The sequence below is a fragment of the Triturus cristatus genome, chromosome 7 (genome assembly GCF_964204655.1).
Source record: "Triturus cristatus chromosome 7, aTriCri1.1, whole genome shotgun sequence".
Classification (NCBI taxonomy): domain Eukaryota; kingdom Metazoa; phylum Chordata; class Amphibia; order Caudata; family Salamandridae; genus Triturus; species Triturus cristatus.
In genome coordinates, this window is record NC_140590.1 from 1,444,271,141 (window position 1) to 1,444,295,230 (window position 24,090).

The 24,090-nt window shown below is 49.9% G+C and overlaps 1 protein-coding gene across 1 annotated transcript in view; it reads right to left on the reverse strand.

Annotated features, from left to right (window-relative positions):
- Window positions 1-576: 576 nt before the first annotated feature.
- MYL9 (myosin light chain 9) overlaps window positions 577-24,090 on the reverse strand; it is a 95,456-nt gene continuing 71,942 nt past the window's right edge. The window contains exons 3-4 of the mRNA XM_085619186.1: window positions 6,065-6,226; window positions 577-3,032 (exon numbers count right to left, since the gene is read on the reverse strand). Coding sequence (XP_085475312.1) covers window positions 2,860-3,032; window positions 6,065-6,226 — 335 coding nt within the window. The 3' untranslated portion in view covers window positions 577-2,859. The remainder of the gene's footprint in view (window positions 3,033-6,064; window positions 6,227-24,090) is intronic.

The window sequence follows — 24,090 nt, forward strand, 5'->3', positions numbered from 1 at the left end:
ACTGAGGTGGCAAAGTGAGCTAAAGAGCAATGATGGATTCAACCCAGATCTGTGACTGGGGGTGAGTGTCTGAAAAGTTTCATTGCTCCGTCCATCATCTCCTTCTGTTTGCCCAGAACACAGGGGCATGTCTTGACAGGCTGGCAGCGTCATGAGGCGCGATGAAGGGCACCGCCAGCACCAGGATGATTAAGGATGGTGGAGGAGGTCTCGAAACGTATCTAAGATGCAACCGCCATCTTGGCCTGCACGGCCATGCCCCCTGCTTGCAGCATTTAATGTATTAAAGGAATATCATGGTGATTATTTTGTGCTATGGAGCAGTGTGTGGTGAGGAGAGATTTTATCTTGTTGGTGAGGTGTTAGGATATATTTAGTGCAGTGATGGAATGTGTAGTGAGGAGTTCTGTTGATTACAGTGCCCAGGAGCACACCATGTCGTCATCTAGAGAGAAAGCCACAACTGGAATTCAGGCCATCTGTCTTCTTCCGACATTAAAGGAAACTCTTCTGTTTGAACATTCTGAGCTCATCATTTCAGTCTCAAACAAAGAGTGAAAGGTAGAGATGAAGATATCCCAAAGATTTCTTTCTTTATTAAAACAGTACTCTGTTCGACCAATATCACTTTGGCTTACAGTCCGAGGACAACTTAGGGGACAGAGCACACCAAAATAACAAAATCAATGATGGTATCCATAATGTTATTAAACCAGATTCTAAATCCACAGCAGTCATGTAGAGTGACGTTTGAGCTATCCTATAGATGTTCATGATGGGTAGAAAAACAATCTCTAACTCAGCGGAACCAGGAAGGCATTTACGCACCATGGTTGAGGAGCTCAGAAAAAAGAGGCTTATGGACCAGGATGGAGCTAAGCAGAGGCTTCAGACAAAGAGAACAGGGAGATTGAACCAGATGGTTCCCTGGGGAGAAGGTAAACAAATGCCTGAACATATTAGTTGCTATTTAGGGAGAGAGTGAATGGACTCAGCAAAAGGCTCAGAATGGTGTGGTGTGGTGTAGAGGGGGCATCTTATCGAGGGGGTTATCAGAAGAGGAGAATAAGAATCTTGACCAGTGAAGACTGTCTATCAGGCGGTGTCCATGTAAAGATGGAGGTTGCTAAATCAGGGAGTTGTTTGTAAGTGTTAAGGAAAGGTGGGAAGAAACCTGGACTAGGACAGTGCTTTGGAAAATTGAGCCCAACTATACAATAGAAAGATGATCCTAGCAGGAAAGACCAAGCAGAGTGTGCTCAGAGGAGGAATTCTCAAACCTGTGTGAGAAGTGATGACAGAGTATAAAGGACTATGCTTTGGCAGAAAGATGTAGAGGAGAGAAGGCCCTTATCCAACCCTAGCATGTTAGGAAAGGAGTAAGAGTGGCGTAATCCTGCAAAATAAATCACATGGAACACAGATCATTTAATCTCTGGAGTGCAATAATACCATGACCAGCTTGAGGTGCCCCAAGAATGGGTCAAAAAGTGGACTGGCCAAAACGTACTTTGCTTTTTTCATCCCCCTGAAATTCCAAGGTTGGAGATTGAAGGTGTCAGTGTACTGTAGCCCATGGACATGAGAGAAGTGGTTAAATGCTGAGGCTGACATTGGCAGAAACGATTAAGCCACACCAGGTTCCAATTTATTATTGCTCTCTGAAGTGTTCACTTCTGAAGAGCGCTCAGTGTAAGTCAGCCAGACAAGGTCCTCCAGAAGGAGGCACTCTTCCTTCTGTTACTTAGGTTATAGGTCTACTGTTGTGGTTTGGATATAACCAGGACAGTAGTCGCTTTGCAAAGTTGCAGTTGTGCTAATGGGGCTGTGGCTGGGGCTGGGAGTAGGTCCGACAGGGTGAGGCATAGATTTGGGCTGGCGACACAAGCAGTCATGTCTCAGTGATACTTGTCTTGGCTCTGAGTGGATAGTCCACTGTTTGTGTGACTTCACCTGCCAATCTTCTTGCTATGGCCAGCACTGGTGCTTGATGGGACAAAGTCATTAGTATTGTTTAAAGACTGGCCATCATTGGTCAAAGCACAGAGATGATCGCACCACCCACAAAACAATGACTGCTGGACACCATGATACCATCTTCGATGACTGTTTCCCCCCTTAGAAACTGATGTGACTCATAACTCACTCACTGGTACCAGCATTTCGAATGGGAACTGCAGCGTATTCAGGGGTACCTTGATCTCCTCCACCAGTGTTTGTGGTGATACGCAGACCTTGACTAGTCTGTGCCTTAGAGGATACACGGGGTGTGTCTGACCAGCAGAGCAACCTACAGTGTGAGAATAGCAGCAAAAAGAGTGATCAGCCAGTGCAAGAGGAGAGCTCTAAGTTGTGACTGGTCAGTGCGTGTGGGAGGTCAAGTGTGCAACTAGACAGCGCAAGAATTAATGTTTGCTTGTTACCATTTATAGACAAGGCATGAGACATTACATATGATAATTGGTCGGTCTCTGATAAAAGTAGAGGGGTATTGGCAAAAACATTATAGATAACAGGAGGTGACCAGTCAGTACCTAAGAATAATTTACACATACATGAACATATAGTATCTTTCGGGATGCTGACTAATCAGAGCACAGGATCTTCTACATGGTCTGATTAGCTGGTGCTGGGGACACAAAGAGAGTGACTAGTCAGCAGATGTCTCTTATATAGTCTGACTGGTGCCTGAGTGTGATTGATCAGCACACAAGGAGCAGCATAGGGTGTGATTGGTCAACAGTCGAGCTTCACTTGGTGTTCCAAGGTACAGACTGTAAGGTTTGGAAAAAGATTGGATGGGGTATTGAGAGGGACACACATCTTCTGCCTCTCAGCTTTAGCTGCATCTTGCTTCCTTTAGTCATCCTTGTCCTTAGCGCCATGCTTCAGGATACGTGTGAACTCCACATAGTTGAAGTTGCCCTTCTTGTCAATGGGTGCCTCCCGGTACATCTCGTCCACCTCCTCGTCTGTGAAGCGGTCGCCCATGGTAGTGAGCAGGTCTCGAAGGTGGTCTTCATGGATTACACCTAAATTCAAATCAGTGCATTAATGAGAGAGAGAAACTGAGCAAGAAAGAGCAAGCAACTGAGAAAGAATTTGAACAATGAGGCAGGAGGCAGGAAAGAGACAGGAGCAACAACATGGCATGTGCAGGGCAATTGTCCTAAAGCTCGGAGAAGAGAGTGGGCAAAAAGATGCTTAGTGATATCTGAGAGAAGTCATTGGTGCATTCAGAGATGCTAGAGAGAACTGGAGGAGATGCAGAACAATGTGGAATGAGGAGGCAGAAAGGTAAAATAAGAGAGAGAAGGAAAGGTGTGTGCAAAAGCACGAGAGGAAGGGTGGAAAGCTCATTCAAGATGAGTGCATTCTCTAAAGTTTATACTTTTTGTATAGTTTTTTATTAGAGCAAGTCTCATCATCCACAAATTGAAGATATATCAAATCAAATACTCTGCAGTAAGGAAATCAAACAGCTTTGCCAATTCTTTATGGAGTGGCACTGTAACAAGGGTTCATCACAAAAGAAAAACTATTTTTGGGAAATGGTTGGTCTCTTTCCTATATAATATGCTGCATTGTCCTAATTGTATCACTGCTCAAGGATTGAGAAATGATTGTTCACTACATGTACTTTGGGTGTTAAACGGCTTGACAGGAGCGAGCCATAATCAACTACCACAGGATTCTACTTCAAGATATTTGCACAGGTCTTCAACATGCATTCAACATCCAGGAACCAACCATATTTGCCAGTGGTGGCTCTCCAACTGAGATAACTCAACATCCTGCACAACCAAAGCATTCTTCTTTGGCAGTTTCAAGACTCTCTGAGACTGGCTCGATATCTCTGGATTTGTTAACAATTGCCAAGCGTATCTTTGATAGGGGTAATGTTAGGATTCAGACAAAGTAGGCAGATATAGATTCTGGAACTTGCAAATTATACATACTTATATTATTTCTTACTTCCCAAGCTTTGGCTGATACAGAAAAGAAGCTGAGACAGAAATAATGGTGTTGTGAGGAACTCAAACCACTGCGCCGCGAGCAGCCATTTCAGCTTTAGTACTTGCGTGGAAGCGACATTGAGGTGAGTGACCAGATCAAGAAGGGGAGTAGAAAATCAAAGACAAAGACACCACTTGCTGCCCATTGGACTACTCAACAAGGAACCAGCGATATCATGAGAACACGCGTGGCTGCATCACAAGATGGCTGCTAGCATTAGCCATGGGGATGGGGGAGATCTTGAGGATGACTTTCTAAGGGGAATGTTGGTCCTCAAAGGGGGCTATAGTTTAACCAACTTAATGAGCCCTTCCATTCAGGAGTGTACCATGCTCAAGGGGAGAGAGTTCAACCACAGGCAATGAAGCAGGATATTGGAAGCAACTTTCCAGAAGGCATTGGGAATAGTGAAATTTAGTTAAGCTGCAAAATCTCACCATTTTTAAAGAATGAAGTGTTCCCAGTAGAGGAAGTAGGGGTGCATCTGAATAAAGAGATTTTTTGCCACAGTGAATCAGTTACATTTGATGGAGCACTGGAATCGGGCTTGTGGTGTGATGAAACCTTGGTTTTTTTGGTTCATGCCCTTGTGAGGCTTTTCTCATTTTTGACAGGCTTTCTGGCACTCCTAGAAGAAGCACAGCCCCTTGTTTACCACTGATCCTTTCTGTCTGAGCTATAATGCCTCTTTTTCTCCCTTTAAGTAAAGGGTGTCTCTGTGTCAGTGCTTCAGAAATTGCTGGTTTGGGGTACTTCAATACTTTGGGGTTCGATTTTTAGATCGGTGTATGCGGCAGATTATTCAGGACTTCGTGAGTGTGCTGCTCAGCCCCAGGGTAATTATCGTGCACACTACACTTTGTAGATCAGTTATAGCCTACAAGCCCGGATCAGGTTTATTAGTGTGATACCAATACTGTGATTATTAAAATGATGACATATATGCAAATTAGGCAAGCAACTGACATGTCAACTTAAGCCGACTTTTGTCAAGCTTCCCGGTGGCTTGATGTTTAATGTGGTCTTATGCAGACGGTCTGATCCATGCTGATGTGACATATAAATCTGAGCATTAGCTTTATGTCTGGGCAAAGTTTCAATTACACCGGAGTAATCGGAGTAATTTTGGTGATCCTGAGGTACTGTGTGATGTGGAATTACCGATAATAACATGATTACACCAGCCTGCGAGATTAAGAGTAATATTGGGGGAAAAATCCTACCGCAAGAGCACATTTAGTACACGCTAAATTTGTGTTATGTTGCTTTTAGCTCTATTTTTGGAGCAAATTGCATCCTTGCGTTTACTTTGAACGTGGGGTGAATTTTGGAGATAAGAAAATAGCCCTAAATGCAGAATTACTCTTTTTGCATGATTCCACAGAATTTTGGGGTAATTTTGCATAATTATGCTACACGGAATTACACAAATTATGCTGACCACGATTTAGCATATCCATAACTTGCTTCAGCCATGTTTGTTTGCTTACACCAACAATGCCCACAGAAATTGTCCGTGTCTGTCATTGATCTGTGCCCACCTCTTGACTCTTGAGGCAGGAAAACTAAACTAGCTTGCTGAGCTGAAATATTCTCATATTTTCGTTACTATTTGAGGGTAATTTCACTTGTCCCTGTGATGTTGGCCAATGCAACTGCTTTCATTTTTTTAATCAATGAAGCAATCACACAACTATATCTAAAACTGGTGTATAAATGTGTGTTTGCCACAGCTCCATAAGCTGAGGGAAATTCTGGCCCACCGAAAATGTGATTTACAGTTCATAAATTTTTCTTTTGATAATAAATATTTTCAGACATTTGAGGATATTTTTTTGCCACTGGCTAGCATACCAATTTTTATACACAAATGCTGTCTCAGCTCCACAGGGGACACCAGGTTGGTACTGTCTGAGATACGCTAGGCTGGTACAGTCCAGCAATTTTGGTGTACATGGCACACTAGAATTACTCTTTTCTGGTTTGTGCTGCCTTATGACACAGAACATACAAGCCTGCTCTGTTTGACACATGACTCTGCCCCTACCTGTCCCTTCTTCGTCGAAGCAGGCAAATGCGTTCCGAATCACATCCTCGGGGTCTGTGCCGTTCAGCTTCTCACCAAACATGGTCAGGAACATGGTGAAGTTGATGGGTCCCGGGGCTTCGCTCATCATGGCCTCCAGGTAGTCATCTGCTGGGTTCTTACCTGTGAGCGGAGAGAGGGACACAAAAAAAAGTAAGAGCATACGCCTCACGCATGCAGTTCCAATGCCTCTAATATACAGTAATTAGGCCATATGCTTTAACACATTGGGACTCTGAGACCAGGGCACTTCACTCATTCAAGACTGTGTCGGAAGGAACATTCATGCACAAGATACTTCACTCACATGCATTCCAGAGGAGTGCCTCAGGCCTGAAGGTGAGGGGCACCTCAAGCACAGTAATTCAAGCCATGGACGGTTCACACACATGGAATCAGTCTGAGGTTCTCACACAGGACTTCAAGCCCACAGCAGGAGGCTACTCACACACTGGGGGACAATGCTGGTGTTGCAGGTTCCTCACAGAGGCATCTACTGAGCAAAGCTGACCAAGGTCAAAGACCTGGGGGTATCCTAATGCCAACTTTAAATTGGATATTACAATCCCCCTCTTTGCATTCCATTCGAACAACACAACTTCTGCACTAAGGGCCTCATTAAGATGGCGGTCAGATGAGTGTCCGACCGCCATCGCAGCAGGAATAAGACCACTCAACAAGGAGTCGCCATATTTTGATAAGACTGCCATGTAGTCAGTTGGAAACTGCCTTTTTCTACTGCAGCTTGTGCTGTGGCCCGAAAAAGGGCCACAGCACAAGCCGCAGTAGTAAAAGGCATTTTTCAAATATCCATGGACCATGAGCCAGGCACCATGTGGTGCCTGGCATACAGTGCATAGATCTTTGGGGGGCACCACATGTGCCCCCTGGCCACTTAGCAGTGGCCCACAGGGGCCCCCAAAGTCCCTTTCCGTCTGCTTTTCCATGGCAGTGGTACCACCATGAAAAGGCAGTCAGAAAGGGACATCAAAATCCCTACAGCACCACCCTCATGGTAGGGATAGGACTCCAACCGCTGCCCCAATGGGCTCCTTGAGCCTGGCAGAAGCGGCGGTCTTTCTCCCAAAACTTCATTGCTCCGACCGCCGGTATCGTAATCCGGCAGTCAGACCTATGGCCTGAATGTCGGTTGGACTGCCACCGACAGGCCGACAGTGCAGTTAGCCCAAAATCAAAATAATGGCATAAGTAACGTGCATAAAATAGGCTGTGTTAAAGTAGCAAAACTCTGTGGAAATTTTCGAGACCCAGATCCATCAATGCTACTGGAAGCATCCATTTTAGCAGTTTGATACCATGCATTGAAATGTTGGGGCCTTGCCACTTACTTTGCTGGGTAGGGGGTATTTTTCCTTGAGGAAAGTCATCCTACCTGGATTTAAGATGCTTAACATCTTATAATCCTGCTCTAAAATATTTTCAGCGAGAACAGGACATCGTCCTAGAATTGAAAGACACCACATATATCACCAAATGCTCATACACCATGCATTGAATAACAACTGAGGCAGAAATCAGGCCAGACAGCACATGGAACATTTGAAAAGCCCCTTCTGGCATGATAAACACTATTAATGTGGAAGAATCGTTGCAAAGATTAATTTGTTGGGTCACCGCTCTAAGAACAAGAGTGTGACAACAGAACGTTGCAGAGGAAGAGGAACCTTAGGAATCCAGATGGACAACATCAATGGTGAATGTCCCACTGGATTTCACACTGGCCAAACACAGTCTTAGGGCCAGATTTACAAGAAAGTGATGCATCTGTAGAGATGCGTCACTTTCCCTGCGCCACCCTGAGAAACCCTTGCGCCACCATGGATGCGCCGTATTTACAATACGGCACACCATGGCTAAAGGATTGACAGATGCGTCAAAAATTCAGACGCACCTGTTGGGGCAAAAGTCACGCATTGCTGGAGTCGTGTCGCAAGCACAACGCAACTCCAGCAATTCTTGGGAAGGCCTATCCTCATTGTGCTGCATCACTCCTTATGCGCAGTGGCGTCCTAGAAGTGGCGCAGTGAAATCCTGTAGATTTCACTTCGTCACTTCTACGAGGCTTTTTTGCGTGGGAACAACCACCCTGCATACATTATACCTGACGCAGGTATAATGTGACGCAGGGGTTTACAACGTGACGCATCTCCCTAGATGCGTCACATTGTAAATGGGCTGCATTTTTACACCGCCGCTGCGTCACAAAAAGTGACGCAACAGTGGCACAAAAATGACGCAAGGGGCTTGTAAATCTGCCGCTTAGACTCCAAGCCCTGCAGCCCTCTTATTAAACTGGGAAGTAAACCGTAAACCCTTCGAAGGGGTAAGAAAGTGCTAAATAAATAGAGATATAACAGAATACAATGAAGAAGATGACAATTCAAACCTAGCAGGTCAGGCATCGTATATTGGAGCCTGTAGTATTTGAACATTCACCAGTAGTCAGTCAAAATAATATTTATTCGACTTTGCATGAAACCATAGAAGATTGTACAATAATAATCGAAAACACATAAAACACAATTTGAGTATCATTAGAAACTTTACAGGAAGACCACATAGTAAAGTGCTTGTTTTTGACATGGTCACCCCCACTTTTTGCCTGGTATCTGATGCAATTTTGACAGAAGTGCACTGGGTTCCTGGTAACCAGGACTCCTGTGCCAGATCTCTTTCCCTAAAACTGTACAATTGTTACCCCAATTGGCAATACCTTTAGTACCCCTTGCAAGTCCCTAGTAAATGGTACCCCTGGTTCCTAGGGCAAGGAGGCTAAAGAGGGTCCCTAAGGGCTGCAGCATGTATTGTGGCCCCCTAAGGGACCCCCCAGAACCAACATACAAACCACCATTGCAGGGTGAATGCTGTGGTGCAGAGAAAAGTGAAGACACAACATGGCACACCTCCTCTATGCCATGCCTGCAGACACTGCATGCAGTATAGGTAAGCCAATCCTACAGCTGGCCTTACAGCCCTAAGGCAGGGTGCACTATACTACATGGGAGGACATATCTGCATGAGCAGATATGCCCCTGTGATATCTAAGTCGATTCTTAGATATTGCAAGTGAACAGGGAAGCCATTTTGAGTGCATCTGCAGGATACCGGTGTTTATGAGTTGCCCAGCTACATGATGGCTGCACTGTAACCAGAGATGGTTGGTATCAAACATCTCATATTAATAAGCCCACACTGATTCCAGTGATGGATTTAATAAGCCATGCACCCAGAGAACACCTTAGAGGTTCTCCATGAAAACCTAAAGACTACTAGTGTGCTGACCGACTGGTGCAGACCATAGTGCCACCACAGACAGGTTTCTTCCCCCTGCAGGCGTGAACCCAGAAACAATGCCTGCTACAGCCGTAGTTGTGGTCACCTCCTCCAAGCAGGGTGGCTAAACAATCAGCATATCAAGCCAGGAGGCTTCAAATACCTCTGCCACCTTTGATATGGGACCCCAGGCTTTCCAGACAGGCGAAATGTCACCCCCTGCCCGAGCCCATTTGGCACCAACACAGGTGGGAAAATTAGCTAGTTAGGAGGCATGCACCCTCTCAGGCTAGTACCACCTGTAAGGTGGGCTACCTGATGTGGATGCGACTTTTTAGATTTCGCCATCTTGATTTTGGCGGAATTAGGCAATCTGGGTCAGGATTATGACCCCTTCCCACAGGAAGAGATCATATAGAGGGTGTAGACACCCTCAATGTAAGTAGCCCATTGGCTGCTACCTGTCACTCCACTTAACACCTCTAAATTGAGCATTTAGGTGGCACCCCTGATACCAGGAACTCAGATTTTATGGATCAAGAAGAGAAGGACATTGAGAGCCGCAAGAAAAAGTGAGAACTGAAGACTGCTGCGGACTTTTGGCACCAAACCCTGCCTGCCGCACTAAGTCTCGACAATCGCGGTCCAGCAGCTCATCCTACAGCTGATCAGCTTTTGAAAATTGCCAAGCAATCTCCCTTGGAGTAGAGGAGCTACTCCCCTGCAGTTCCGCAGGCACTGAAACGCAAAGCTCGGTTTACCATGCCGCCGCTCCCCAGCCAGCCCAATGCAGCAGCCTCGCAGAAAGAGGAATCTGAGCTCCTGAAGGTCAGATCTGTTCCCTCCCCGAGTGAGAGGACAGCAGGGCCAACCGAAGATGCACATGACCAATACCCAGGATACCAGACCCCTTGCAGCCAGAAGAGCCTATGAGTGTCCAGTCGGGGCTCCAACAACTCCAAATCCAAGATACCCTCGAGGGATACCAGCACCACAGATACCCACTTACAGAGTGGGCCAGCTGTCCTGATTTTGCACGCTCAACTGGCGAGAGAGATGACCCCAAGGTTCTAAGGTGCACAAAGCCCAGCTGACCCTTCCACTCTGCAGCCGAGCGCCCCAACCCAGGTATCGAAGAACTGAATGTGCTCCCCTATCCCCAGGACCATTGCGACCCAAGTCCCCCGTTGGGAGCTCCCAGACTTGTCCCCAAGTCCCCCTCTGCAGCCTATTTCTAGGTGCCCCCTCTCCTTACCGGCATAGCGCACACAGCTACCAAGGCAAACAGCCCTCCGCAACCGGACGCCTCAGGGCAGGTAAGGAGAAACTGCTGTTAGTACTTTTGACCTTGGCCCACTACGACCCTAAGTCTCGAAAGAGTTCCCAGGAAACTGACCGTAAATACCTGTATGCTACCTTTGCCTTTTTGTCCCTTAGGAAAGCATTGTGCATTAAGGCACATTTAAGTGAACTTTTTCTTACTTGCTAAAATCAATATTTTAAAAAGTACTTACTTACTATCGAAATTCTTGCTATTAAAATTTATATAAAAATACAACTTATTTTTCTAAATTCGTCTCAGATTTATTCTTGAGTGTGGGTCTCATTTATTGTCTTTGTGTGTGTCCAGGAATGCTTAGCACTACCCTCTGATAAGCCTAACTGCTCGCCCACACTACCACAAAAGAGAGCATTTGAGTTGTCATTTGTGCCTCTGTAATCCAACTGATTTGCCTGGAATCTTTGCACAGTGTACCTTTTTTGGTTCACTATATAAAGAGTCAGCTTCCCACATTGGTGGTTCAGCGATGAGATACAAGACTTTGCATTTACCACTTTGTCAACAGGTGTTCTACAAAGTAAATCCACAATTGGTATTATTTGAAAAGTGATTTTTTGAATTTTGTCAATTTTTCCAAATGTTTTAAACTGCAATGTTAAGGCCTTGGTTAAGTCCCCTAGTCCAATTGTTTTAGAATTTAAAACTATCCTAGACAGTTAGGACTTCCAAAAAGTATAGTTGCTTGATTTTTTTCTAGCTCTCTAAAAATGTGCCAACTGGTCTAAAAACCATGTCTGAAGCAGAGGGTAGTTCTTAGGTGCTCAACCTGGGTCCTTACAAAAATGTAAGTTGACCCAACTTAAGGGCCTCTGACCAGCATGGAACCTTGCCATGGGGATTACGCCTACAAAGGCTCAACCCCAGACTCTACTTGCTGAGCATGATAGAGCCATGGCAGGGGAAGGTGATACAAACAATACAGGGGATGCTGGTGGCAGTGATGATGATGATGAATTAATGGACCCCACGACGGGCACTACCTTTACCGGGAGTACTGATAGTAGTGCCAGAAGAAATAGATGAAGAAGATGCAGATCTGCAAAAATTAGCTAAAAGACAAGCCCATGAGACTAAACTTAGCTATAGGGAAAGAAAGAAATGAGATGGGCCTAGGACCCATATCTGGTGCCAGCCGAATTATAAATATGGAGAAAAATGAAGCTTTTGAACCTAAAATCCCCAAAGGCATTGTCCGCAAATACACAGGGGGTGATGATATCACCAAAAGGTTCAAAGCCTTCGAGAGGGCTTGTAAAATGAGGAACCTTAGCCAGAAGTATTAGGGGCTTTCTTCTCTGGAAGCTGTTTTGAGGAGAGTTTAGGGATAGACTCCTGACACTGATTGAGGTCAATGCTGAGTCGTATGACCTCATGAAGGATACTGTGACTTAGGGCTTTGGACTCACCTCTGAGGAGTACAGGATCAGGTTCAGGGAAACTCATAAAACTTTGAATCAGACCTGGGTAGATTTTGTCGACTTCTCAGTCAAAACACTAGGTGGCTGGTTAAAAGGTAACAAGGCGCAAGACTATGATGGGCTTTATAATCTTATTATGAAAAAGCATCTGTTAAGTAACTGTGTTTCCAAAAAGTTGCATCAGTACTTGGTAAACCTAGGTCCAGCCTCTCCCCAAGAATTGGGAACGAAGGCTGACAACTGGGTCAAGATTAACCCTAATCAAGACAACTCATGGTGGGAGTGACCAAAAGAAAGGGGTTGCTAAGCCCCCCAAGGGAAAGATGGTGACCAGTCTAAAGGGAAAAACAAAGAGACTTGTAAAGGACCCAAAAACATATTCAGGAGGGTGGGCCCAGAAACTATAAACAAACCAAGGGTGGATACCACGGTAAAATCGGATCCCAAGAAGGCTTGGTGCTTTAGTTGCAAAGCCAATGGGCACCAAACTGGAGACCCTATCTGTTTAAAAAAGAGTCCCCTTAGTGCATCAGCAGGTACCCCTGCAGTGGTAAGTTTCCAGATGAGATCCTTGGTGTGTCCTGACCAAGTCAGAGAACAAACTTAAGCAACTCTAGTCTCTGAAATTGAGGTGGTTGAAGCTGTCCTGGTTGTCTGGCCCAGTAACTTGGAGAAAGGCAGACAATAGCCATATATTAATGGGGTTAGAGTTGAAGCACTGAGAGATACAGGTGTAAAAGTCACCATGGTGACTGAAAAACTGGTATCTCCAGGACAGTATTTGGTTGTGCAGACTTATCCAGTCACCAGTGCTGATAATGCTACCAAGGTTCATTCCATGGCTATGGTATACTTGGATTTGGTAGGTTTTACTGGCCAAAAGTAGGTGGTCGTGTCCTCTGCAATCCCTGTTGAATGTCTGATAGGAAAGATCTGGAGTCCTCGGCATGGGCCAATGGTAGAGCTATGATCCCAAGCAACCATGCTGGGATCTGAATGGGTGTGCATAAAATCCCAAGCAGAGAGCAAAACCCAGGGCGGAAAAGAGGTGTTGGAGGCTGAAAGAGTGTCCCAATCCTCCAAGAGAAAAAGATTGGAAGTCATGTAAGCCAGCTTCTGATCAGCCACAAGCTCAGGTCCCCTCTTCTTTGAAAGAAGAAATGTCAGCCCCAGATTGAACCGAATCCCAAAAACTTGGGCCTTACACAGCAGAGCTTCTGGGTTCAGGGGGACCCTTTAGGATAGAGCTGTGCCAAAGAAAGAGGACATGTCCTACTCTTGAAAGCCTGAGATAGTAAGCTACTGCACAGGAAAAGGGAAATGCCAGTGGCTCCTACAGGACCTATTGGGAGGAGGGACTCCTGTATACTGAGGCCAGAGACCCCAAACCTAGTGCCACTTTGAGAGCAGTAGTGCCTCATTGGCCCGTGACATCCCCCTAGCTGGGCATCTTGGCCAAAGCTAGACTTAGAGAAGGCTAGTCAGCCACTTCTACTGGCCAAACATGTCCCAGAAGTTGAAGGAGTTTTGTAACTCCTTTGTTACCTGCCAAGCCAGTGGCAAAGCAGGTTACTACCTAAATCCCCCCTTAATTCCACTTCTAGTAGTTGGGGTTCCCTTTGAAAGGGTAGGGGTTGATGTTGTTGGCTTCCTCGACCCTTCAAGAGCCTCAGGGAATAGATTCATACTGGTGATAGTGGATCATGCCACCAGGTACCCTGAAGCTATACCCCTAAGGACTGTCACTCCTCCTCCAGTGGCCAGATCCCTCTTAACTATTTTTACAACATTGGGGTTCCCTAAGAAGGTGGTGTCAGACAGAGGTAGTAACATCTTGTCTGCCTACCTGAAGGCCAAGTTGAATGAATGTGGTGTGACCTACAAGTTCACCACCACATATCACACAAAAACAAATGGTTTTGTTGAGAGATTCAAAAAAAGCATGAAAGGTATGATCATAGGACTCAATGAAAAACTCAGGAGGCGATAGGATGTACTTTTGCCATTCCTGCTTCTTGCCTACAGAGAGGGGTACCTCAGAAGGGAGTAGGGTTTTCCCTCTTAGAACTTCTGCTCCGACATCCTGTAAGGGGACCACTCTGTCTGGTTAAGGAAGGCTGGTAGAGACTTTGCAAGGAGCCTAAACAACACATTCTGGACTGTATGCTAGGAGTATGTTCCAGAATGGCAGAGTACATGGGGAAAGCATCCAAAAGCTTGAGGCCAGCCAAGAGCTTCAGAAGCATTGGTATGATCTAAAGGCTGCACTGGTAGAGTTCCAACCAGGGCAGAAGGTATGGGTTTTGGAGCCTGTGGCACCTAGTGCCATCCAGGACAAGTGGAGTGAGAATAATGGTGAGGTCACCTATCTGGAAGACCCGGGCACTAGCAGGAACCCTCACAGGGTCATCCATGTTGACTGCCTAGAGCCCTTCTATGACAGGGCTGATGTGGCTATGCTCATCGTCACTGATGATGATCACGAAGTAGGGAGAGAACATCTCCGTGACCTCCTCTCATACATCCCCAAAGATGAGTCAGTAGATGGAGTTGTCTTTCCAGGCACCCTCTCTGCCCAACATCAAGCTGTCTGCAGGCAAGTCCCGGAGGAGTATGCTGAGCTCTTCTCCCTAACCCCTGGTAAAGCTATTTGGTGTACCTATGATGTGGACACTGGAGACAATACACCTATCAAAAACAAGATCTACAGACAGTATGCTCAAGTTAAAGAGAGCATCAGAGCTGAAGTAAGTATGGAATTAGGTCATTGACCCCTCAGAGAGCCCCTGGGCCAGCCCAGTTGTATTAGTCTCAAAACCTTATTCCAAGGGTGAAAAACCAGAGCTGAGGTTTTGTGTGGACTATAGGGCCTCAAAGCAGTAACCAAGACAGATGCACACCCAGTTTCTAGAGCTGATGAGCTAATTGACAAGTTGGGGGCAGCCAAGTTTCTCAGTACCTTTGACTTGAAATCAGGGTACTGGCAGATTGGTCTGACCCCTGGAGCAAAAGAAAAATATGCATTCTCCACCTGAGATAGGCATTATCAGTTCACTCGTATGGATTGAATAATGTCACTGCCACCTTCCAGAGGTTGGTGAATGGTCCTTGCTGAGTTGGAATACTTTTGTGCAGCATATCTAGATGATTGCTGTCTATAGTCCCACCTGAGAGGATCACCTGATCCACCTCGGGAAGATCCTGAAGGCTCTCCAAGCTTCAGGCCTCAATATCAAGGCAAGCAAGTGCCAGATAGGGCAGGGTACAATTATTTACTGGGGCCACCTTGTAGGTGGAGGCCAAGTTCAACTTTTGCAACCCAACATCCAGACAATTCTGGACTGTGAAGCTCCAACCACCCAGACACAAGTGAGGGTACTACAGGAGGTTTGGTTATGGGTATGTCACCATTGTGGCACCCTTCACAGAACTCACCTCCAAGAAGATGCTGAAACAAATTAACTGGGCAGTGATGTGTCAAAGGGTTTTGACATCCCGAAAGAAGCAATGTGCTCAGAACCCTTTCTTAAAGCACCATTTGACATCCAGAGCAAAAGGTTAGGGCTGACGAAAGGATGTGGGATCATTAATTCTATGTATCTTTGTGGGAAGTCAGGAGGAGGTTTTGTAAGATTAAGGGGGCTGAGCTTGTGACCGTTGCTTTATCCATTCCATATAAAACTGCAAAAAATATATTAGAACATGGAGGACTCGTTTAGCTAACCCACAAGGTTCAGTGCGCTCACAAAAGCACTGCCAATATTTGCAAAAAAAGACACTAGAGGCCAGGAAATTAAGGGGCATATTAACAAGGGCCGGCGATAAATATCGCAAAGCGCGCTTAGCGCTTGCATATTTATTGCCGGCTATCTCTGAAATTTATCGCCCGGTTAGCGCGTTGTCAACAACGTGCATCGCCGAGGCGATAAAAATTCCAATGATAGTGTGGATATTGCCGTTTTTCCTTGGAGGAAAACGGCGATATCCTAGATGATAGGGCCTGTGGTCTTAGCCACAGAATCCCCCCCCCATGTTAAGTATGCCTTAGTCAGGAATTCAACAGACGTTAAATTCCTGCGTTAAGGCATACTCATTGCGATTTACATAATCGCTACCCTTCCTTGTTAATATCGCGAAGCTGCCTTTGCGATATTTTCCCTGGTTGGCTTCACAGCCACGCCTACTTTGCATCTCATTAGCGATGCAAAGTTAGGCATGCTGGAAACGGGCGCTAAGTCAGCAAAACACGCGATAGCGTGTCTTTGCTGATAAGGCGAAGAAATTATCGCCGCTTTTCGTCCGAAAACGGCCGCAAAAGCAGCGATAATTTCATAGCGCCGCCTTGTTAATATGCCCCCAAATCAGCAAACTTGGAACTTGTGGTCCCAACACGAAGAAAATCAACTGTAAGCACTTAGCGTCATGATGTTCAAACAGACGGTGAGATGGTTAGAAGGGATGTTTTGGAACTGTCCTCTAAATTGAAGTTAATTGAGAGACACGCTGCAGCCAGAGAGTGGCTCACCGCACAGATTTACAGATAAAAAAAAGAAAAAAACAGGAGTGCCTTTATAACATAATAGACATTTAAAAAACAATTAAAGACAAGCTCCCGTAGCTCAACAGCTAGTTTGCTAAACCTTTGTTTTCAGTCTTCAGACTAGCAGCTTGAAGAAGGCAGAGTGTAGGCAAACTAAAGCTCTCTAGCTCGCCTGGCCTCGAAACCCTCTGCCTGCCCCTCCTCACCTCCTTGAGGTTCATCAAATGCTGCAGCTGTAAATCAGGACAGAAGACCGCACTGGATGTGTGGGTTCGAAGTCATTCTGATATAAAAAGGTGCCTCCCTACACACGTCATTGGGTACGAGGCGCCAGCATCAAAAGGTCACTATTCCAGACACACACAAAAAGAATTTGACCAAGGGCCGTTCATTTGGTGTCTGTTTTCAGGAGCGGCTGGTATGCTGGAGGAGCGTGGGGGGGGTCTAGGGTTCGTGGGGGGATAACAAAATAACAAATAAACAAGCATTGGCATAGCCAATAGGTCTCGCCTTTGGGACCTTATAAGTGTTTAGCCATGCAACAGTTGCATAACTAAACACTTATAAGGTCCCAAAAGCGAGACCTATTGGCTATGCCAATGCTTGTTTTAACTGCTGCAATCTATTGAAGCCTCACGGAGAACATCAAAGCGGCCGCACGGCCGCGAAAGTGAAAGTAATCGCGGTAAAGCGCGACGCGCGTGCCCGCGCACATGCACTGTAGCTCTAGACTGGCCTGGTAGCACTTTTTGGAGCCCTCACAAAATGTCTCGCCAGACCAGCGCATGCGCTGGGTCAGGCGAGACCTAAAAATGTACCAGCAGCCGTCCGCTAGTGCTCTTCTGCAACTTTTAATAGCTTCTGAAAGGCACAGGCTCCTAGAATGCCCTGTGGCCAATCCTGAAGCTGCTCTCGTGCATGCTCGATTTGCGCTCCAGGACAGACTGAGAGTATGTGCCAGCTCTGTCCAAACCAGCTGCTTTGCTGGGTTGGACAGAGCTTTCACTGCGCATGCTGGTTTGGCTGGCCTGTGGCGGCTGGCCAAACCACATGCGCAGTGATGGGAGTGCAATACTACTCCCCTCAGTGCCTGTCAACATCTGGCCAGCCCCAAGACTTGGCAGGAAAGGAAAAAAAGTAAAACAAGCGCAATTTTATTTTTCCTTTTCTGCCATTTTTTTTGGGGGGGAGGCTGTATTTTTATGCTTATCAACACATACTTTAAATCAGCTATTGAAATGGATTCATTGAAGCTTAGGTACTCACTGACCAAGAGCACCACAGGGCTATTGAGGAATGGCAGCACTGTACCATTAAAAGTGCTGAACCTTCGCTGAGAAGTGCTTTACTCTCCCTCTCGAATGAGAGAAGTACAGGTACTCAGTACCTGTGAACCCCAGCCCACTTAAAGCACTGCTTTAAATGGAAAATATAATAAGAAAGCACTTGAAAATGTGTCCACAGCTGCCCTAGTGAACCCTGACTGTTCATTAATATGAACAAAGGCAGAAAGACCATGTTAAAAACGAATACAGGGGAGCGCTAGGTGGCGCCTGACCGGCATGGCTGCTCTGCCGTGAAGCTCCGGCTGCCGGACCCCGCCGATCCATCCCGCTTTGCCTGATCCTGCCCTGGCCGGCCGTTTTTGGTTGTCTTGGGGCCCGGGCCCGCCTGGCTGTCACCGGTGCGAGTTTGGGGCGCGATCGCCCCCTCAGAGCTGTGCTTGCCGCCTCTAATCGGCGCCCGGCGGGAGGCGGCTACGATCCTGGACGCTGGGTGCGGGCGCGCGGCTACTCGAGCCCGCGGTGCCCACGAGGCGGCTAGGCCTGGAGGTCCTGGCTGCCCGGAGAGGTCGTCGCTGCTGCTGTGACGGCCCCCCCCGGAGGAGCCCCTGCCTGAGATCCTGTGGCTGGCGGCGAGGTGCTGTGGGGCCCATCCCGGGCCGTGGAGCCGGGCGGACAACCAGGCGGTGAGTGGGGCGCTGATTGCACTCCCTGGTGGGGCGACCGGAGCGGCTGTGGGGGCTGGAGGTGGCGGGGGTCCTCCCCATCGGGCCGGGTGTCGACGGTCGGGGTCCGGCTTCCCCCCCTCTCCCCCCACCAACATTGCTTGAACTGCCCTGGTGCCCCGAGGCCTGCAGCGGTGAGCTGGTGGAGTGGCGCCGCGTCGGGGGTTCGGGCCGCAGGCCGGCGGTCAGGGTGATGTGGATGGTCATCCCTCGCCTCCTCCTCCTTTAACCTCCCCCCCCTCCATATCCGCCTCTGGGGGCCTGTGTGTTGGGGGTGGCCCTGTCCGCGGAGGCCCCCTGGAGCCCCTAGCCCTGAGCTGTACACGGGCGGTGGACGTGTTGGACTCTCCGAGGCGGACGGGCGCCCGGTGACTTTGGCTGCGACGCGGGGGGAGGAGTGGTGCCCCTCCGGGCGAGATCCTTGGCTGCAGGCGGGCGGCAGCTCTACCGGGCTCATCATTTGCCGGATCGGGCGGTTGGCGAAGGGATACACCGGGGGGCTAGTGACGAGTGGCCTCCGGATCTAACGAGGTGTCCTCCTGCTGTTCTCCTCCCGAGTCCTTCTGGAATCGCCGCGGCCGGGTCCGTTGCCCGTGGACTGGGCGAAGCGCCCCCTGGGGTCGCAGGTGCCGCCGCCATGGGTAAGGACAGGGCTTCCAGGTCGACGCCCGCGGCTACCCAGACCAAGATAGACAAGTTCACGACCTCCGAGAAAGGGCCGAGCCCCGCCGGGGAGGGGTCCCGACCCCTGGCACGGACCTTGCTGCCATCTTGCAGGCCATCACGGCATCCCGCTCCTCCCTGGAGGGCATGGTGGGGGAGGTGAAGGTGGACGTGGCCCTTCTTCGGCAAGACCTGCGTAACGCCACTGCCCGCATATCTGAAGCCAAATCTCATATCTCAACAGCCGAGGACGATATCCGCCAGCTGCAGGACCAGGTGTGTGAGCTTACCACCCACTCTAAAGAACTGCACCGCCGAGTGGAGGACGCTGAAAACCGTGCCCGCCGCTGTAACCTCCGCCTGGTGGGGTTCCGGAGGGAGCGGAGGTGGGTCGTGCGGATGACTTCTTGGAGCATTGGTTTCAATCCTGGATGCCGGTGGGCAGCCTCTCGGCCTGCTTCGTGGTGGAAAGGTCCAATCGTTCTCTGGCGCCGAGGCCCCCGGGAGCGCCCCCCCGTCCTTTTATCCTGAAGATCCTGAACTTCAAGGACAGAGATGCGATCCTCAGGGAGGCCAGACGCTCTACGAATCTCCGCTACCAAAATCACACTATAATGGTATTCCCGGACTACACCCGAGAGGTCCAGGAGCTCCGGCGCTCCTACATGGAGGTGAAGCAGAAGATGCGATCCCTGGGCCTCCAATATCAGCTGCAGTTCCCAGCCCGCCTCCGGGTCATCTTCCAGCAAAAGACTTTCTTCTTTGACACGCCGCGGGCGGCCTGGACCTGGCTCGCGGAGGAGTGTCCCCTGCAGCGTGCTGGTCGGGGATCACCGGTGGAGGGGCGGGCTGGGCGAGGAGCGCCCCGATCTTCCAGATTCCGATGGCGATGGCGCACGCTGCCCCGGAGGCGCGCGGGGGAGGAGGTGACTGTCGTGCGCTCCGGGGGGCGGCTGCGGCGGGCGTCCAGGGCCTCGTCGGCCTCCTCGGTGACGCCCACCGGTCCTGACGCCGCCAGTGGGGCAGCGGGCCGTGTCCCCCCAGCGGGCGGGCTCTGTGACCCAGCCTGCTCCTCAAATAGACACTTCGGACCTCTCCCGCAGCCCTACCATTTGACTTCCACTTACTGCTTGTAATGTTTTTGCCGGGGAGGGGAGGTGGGGATCTGCTTCCTGGTTGCTGGACTTCGCAGTCGGGCCTCGGTGCTCCTACACATCTGTTGCTCTCGGCCAGGGCGGGTGAATTGGGTCTGATCTGATTTTTTAAGGGGTCTACTAGCACTCAGGCCCGAGCGTTTTAGCTTGGTTTTGGTTACACACTGTTAGGGCGACAGATGCTTCTGTTTTCCAAGTATAGGGTGGGGGGTGCGGGGTGGGGTTTGGTTTGGGGTTGTTTCTTCCTCCTAGGGAGGTTTTTGTTGTTAGAGGGTGCAATCCTCGTTGTTATGGTTCTAAGGCATCATGTAATGTTTGACCTGCTCTCCTGTCCGATCTCTTCATGTCCCTCCTTCCGGGGAGCTCTCCTGCCTACGCGCTTCTTGGCCCCAGTGTGGGCGCGGTGCCCGCGGGGGCTTGGCATCCTGTGCACTTCCCGACCCACCCACGGCTCCCTTTCGCGGCCACTTTGTCTATCTCCTGTCCTACATGCCCCTGCTTGCTCCCATGGCGGACACACCCCTGCCTAAAGCTGCAGTGCGCGTCTTGTCCTGGAATGTCAATGGTCTGCTAGATCGCTTCAAGCGCATGGCGGTCCTCAAATATGCGCAGCGCGCGGAGATTGACATCCTCCTTCTTCAAGCGACCCACCTTATGGGTAATAAATGTCCCTTCCTCGCCCGCTACGGCTACGATAGGGTCTGGCACGTGGGCTTCGCTAGAGGCTCACGGGAGGTGGCTATCCTGCTTAAGCGTTCCTTTCCCTTTGTAATGACCCAGGTGCATTTGGACCCCCAGGGTATGGCTGTTACGGTATGTGGCGCCCTGGAGGGACGGCCGCTTACACTGCTGTCCCTCTACGCAGCGCCATCCCTGCTGCAGTCCGCTCTTGCTTACACAGCGGACCTCCTCCCCAGGCTCCCGACGGGGTCCCTTGTCCTCGGTGGAGACTTCAACGCGGTCTATACACCCCATATGGACTCGACGGGTCCGATCTCCTTTACCAGGACCGCTCACGCGAAACAGCTATCGTGTTGGGCTGAGGCCCAGGGCTTATGTGACGTCTGGAGGGTTTGGCACCCACGCGATCACCAGTATACCCACACTTCAGCGGCGCACCATTCCCACGCCCGTATTGATCTGTGCAGGGGTTTGTGATGTCCGCATTCTTCCGCGAGGCCTCTCTGATCACTCGCCGGTGCTTCTGCTTGTGAAGCGCAGGCCCTGGAGCTTGAGCGCGACCAGGACGCGTTGGGAGACACCGCACAGGCGCGACGGCTGGCCTTTCTCCGCGAGGAGATGCGCATGCACTCTCTGGATGCGGCGAAGACTCTTTGGCGCTCCTCGGTGGCCCGGGTCTACGGGTGGGGGGACAAGAATGGTACGCTCCTGCACCGACTGGCCACCTACCCTCGTGCAGGCCGAGTGATTCCGGTCATCGCGGACGCCGCGGGGGAGACACGTACGGTTTCGGTGGCAATAGCTCAAACCTTTGCGGACTACTATTCCCAGCTATACCGGGCGCGGGCGCAGGGGCTCTCCCTTGCGGGATTGATGGGGGGGGTGGGGCGGCCCTGGCGCGGTTGGGGCAGGAGGATAGCGAGACCCTGGACCTGCCCATTACCCTGCAGGAGGTCGAGATGGCAATCTCCCATTTGGCGCCTGGGAAGACCCCGGGACCGGATGGTTTTCCACAGGAGTATTACGCCCATTTCCGTGATACCCTGGCCCCGCGGCTTCGGGATCTCTTTGCAGAGGCGGTGGAGAAGGGTTCCTTCCCGCGAGAAACAGATACCGCCACTATAGTCGTCTTGCCGAAGACTCAACCCCATCACAGTCCTGCTCCGATTACCGGCCGATCTCTCTTATCAACACCGAGCTCAAAGTCTACGCTACCGTCCTTGCGCAACGGCTGCGCCCGTTTCTGGCCGGGCTGGTTCACCCGGACCAATGCGGGTTTATGCCAAACCGAGGAACCAGACACTGCCTGCGGCGCCTGCATCTTGCCCTGGCCCACCGAGAGCGCCTTTCTCCTTATCTGGCCCTTCTACTGGTGGACTTCGAGAAGGCCTTTGATTCGGTGGGGTGGGAATATCTTGGAGACACCTTAGATCTAATGGGGTTTGGCCCCCAGTTTCGCACCATGGTTCGGGTTCTTTACGCGGACCCACGAGCTCGGGTGCTGGTCAATGGGACCTTGTCCCGCGCGTTTTCCATAGGGCGGGGGGATGCGGCAGGGCTGCCCGCTCTTGCCCCTCCTCTTCGCCCTGGTGATGGAGCCCCTGGCTGTGCTCATCTGGGCAGATCCTGTTCTCCGTGGTTGGGACTGGCCGGGTATGGTCCCTGATAAAATTGCATTGTATGCGGACGACGTTCTTATTTATCTCTCAGATCCGGCTGTCTCGGGTCCTCGGGTGCGCCGAATTCTTCATCGGTTTGGGCAGGCATCTGGTCTCCGTTTGAACTCCGGGAAGTCTGTCCTGGTTCCGCTACACCCTTCACGGGAGTGTTTTGATTGGCAGTCTGACATTCCCCTCCGACGGCTGTCCTTTAAATACCTGGGGATTTGGGTTACCCTTCTCCCGGAACTGTGCTGGGCTCTTAACGTGGCCCCCATGGTTAACAAGGCCAGATCAGATATGGTGAAGTGGCAATCTCTCCCATTGAATCCGTTGGGAAGGATTGCTCTTTATAAGATGATGATCCTCCCTCGGTTTCTATATATGCTCCAAAACACGCCCTGCTCCTTCCCCCGCTCCTGGTTTTGGGACCTGGACAAGACCGCGACTAAATTTCTTTGGGGCGGACGTAGATCCCGGTTGGCCTTAGACCGCTGTCGTGTTCCTTCCTATGACGGCGGCCTGAGCATGACGAATCTTTACCTATACTATCTCGCTACGCAGCTGCTGGTGGTCCACGACTGGTTTTCGGGTGGGTGGGACGATCCGGCTTATAGACTGGAGGTGCGGCTCATCGGATTCTCCTCTATTCAGAATACGCTCTATGGCGCGACGGTCCCTGGATCGCTTCCAGAGTTCGTGCGGACCCCCTTTCTGGCGTGGCGAGCGGCTCTACGGCACACCCGGTGGTCGAGGGTGCTAACCTGGGTGACACCGCTATGGCACGGCACTTGGATGCGGGAGGTGGCGGGGCTCGGTGGCTTTCGTAGCTGGGACCTCCTGGGGATCTCCTGCCTGGGCGACGTCTGGCGGGGAAGCCACATGTGCTCCTTTCAAGAGCTCCGGAGTCGGTTTTCTCTGCATCCCTCGCAGTTTTATCGTTATCTCCAGTTGCGCCATGCGCTCCAATCTCACGTCCCCCTAGACTCCAAACTCCCTGACCATAGCCCGCCTGAGGCCCAGGTGATGCTGGGGTATCTTGGGAAGGGGGGCATCTCCCGTATTTATCGATCCTTGGTTAATAATACCCCGATGGACTGGAGTGGGCTGAAGCAGCGGTGGGAGGCCTGGGTGGGTCCTCTGGACGACAATGATTGGAGGGACGCCCTTATGGCACCCAGGACAATCACCGCATTGGCTCGATTGCGGCTTGTCCAGGTTTATTACCT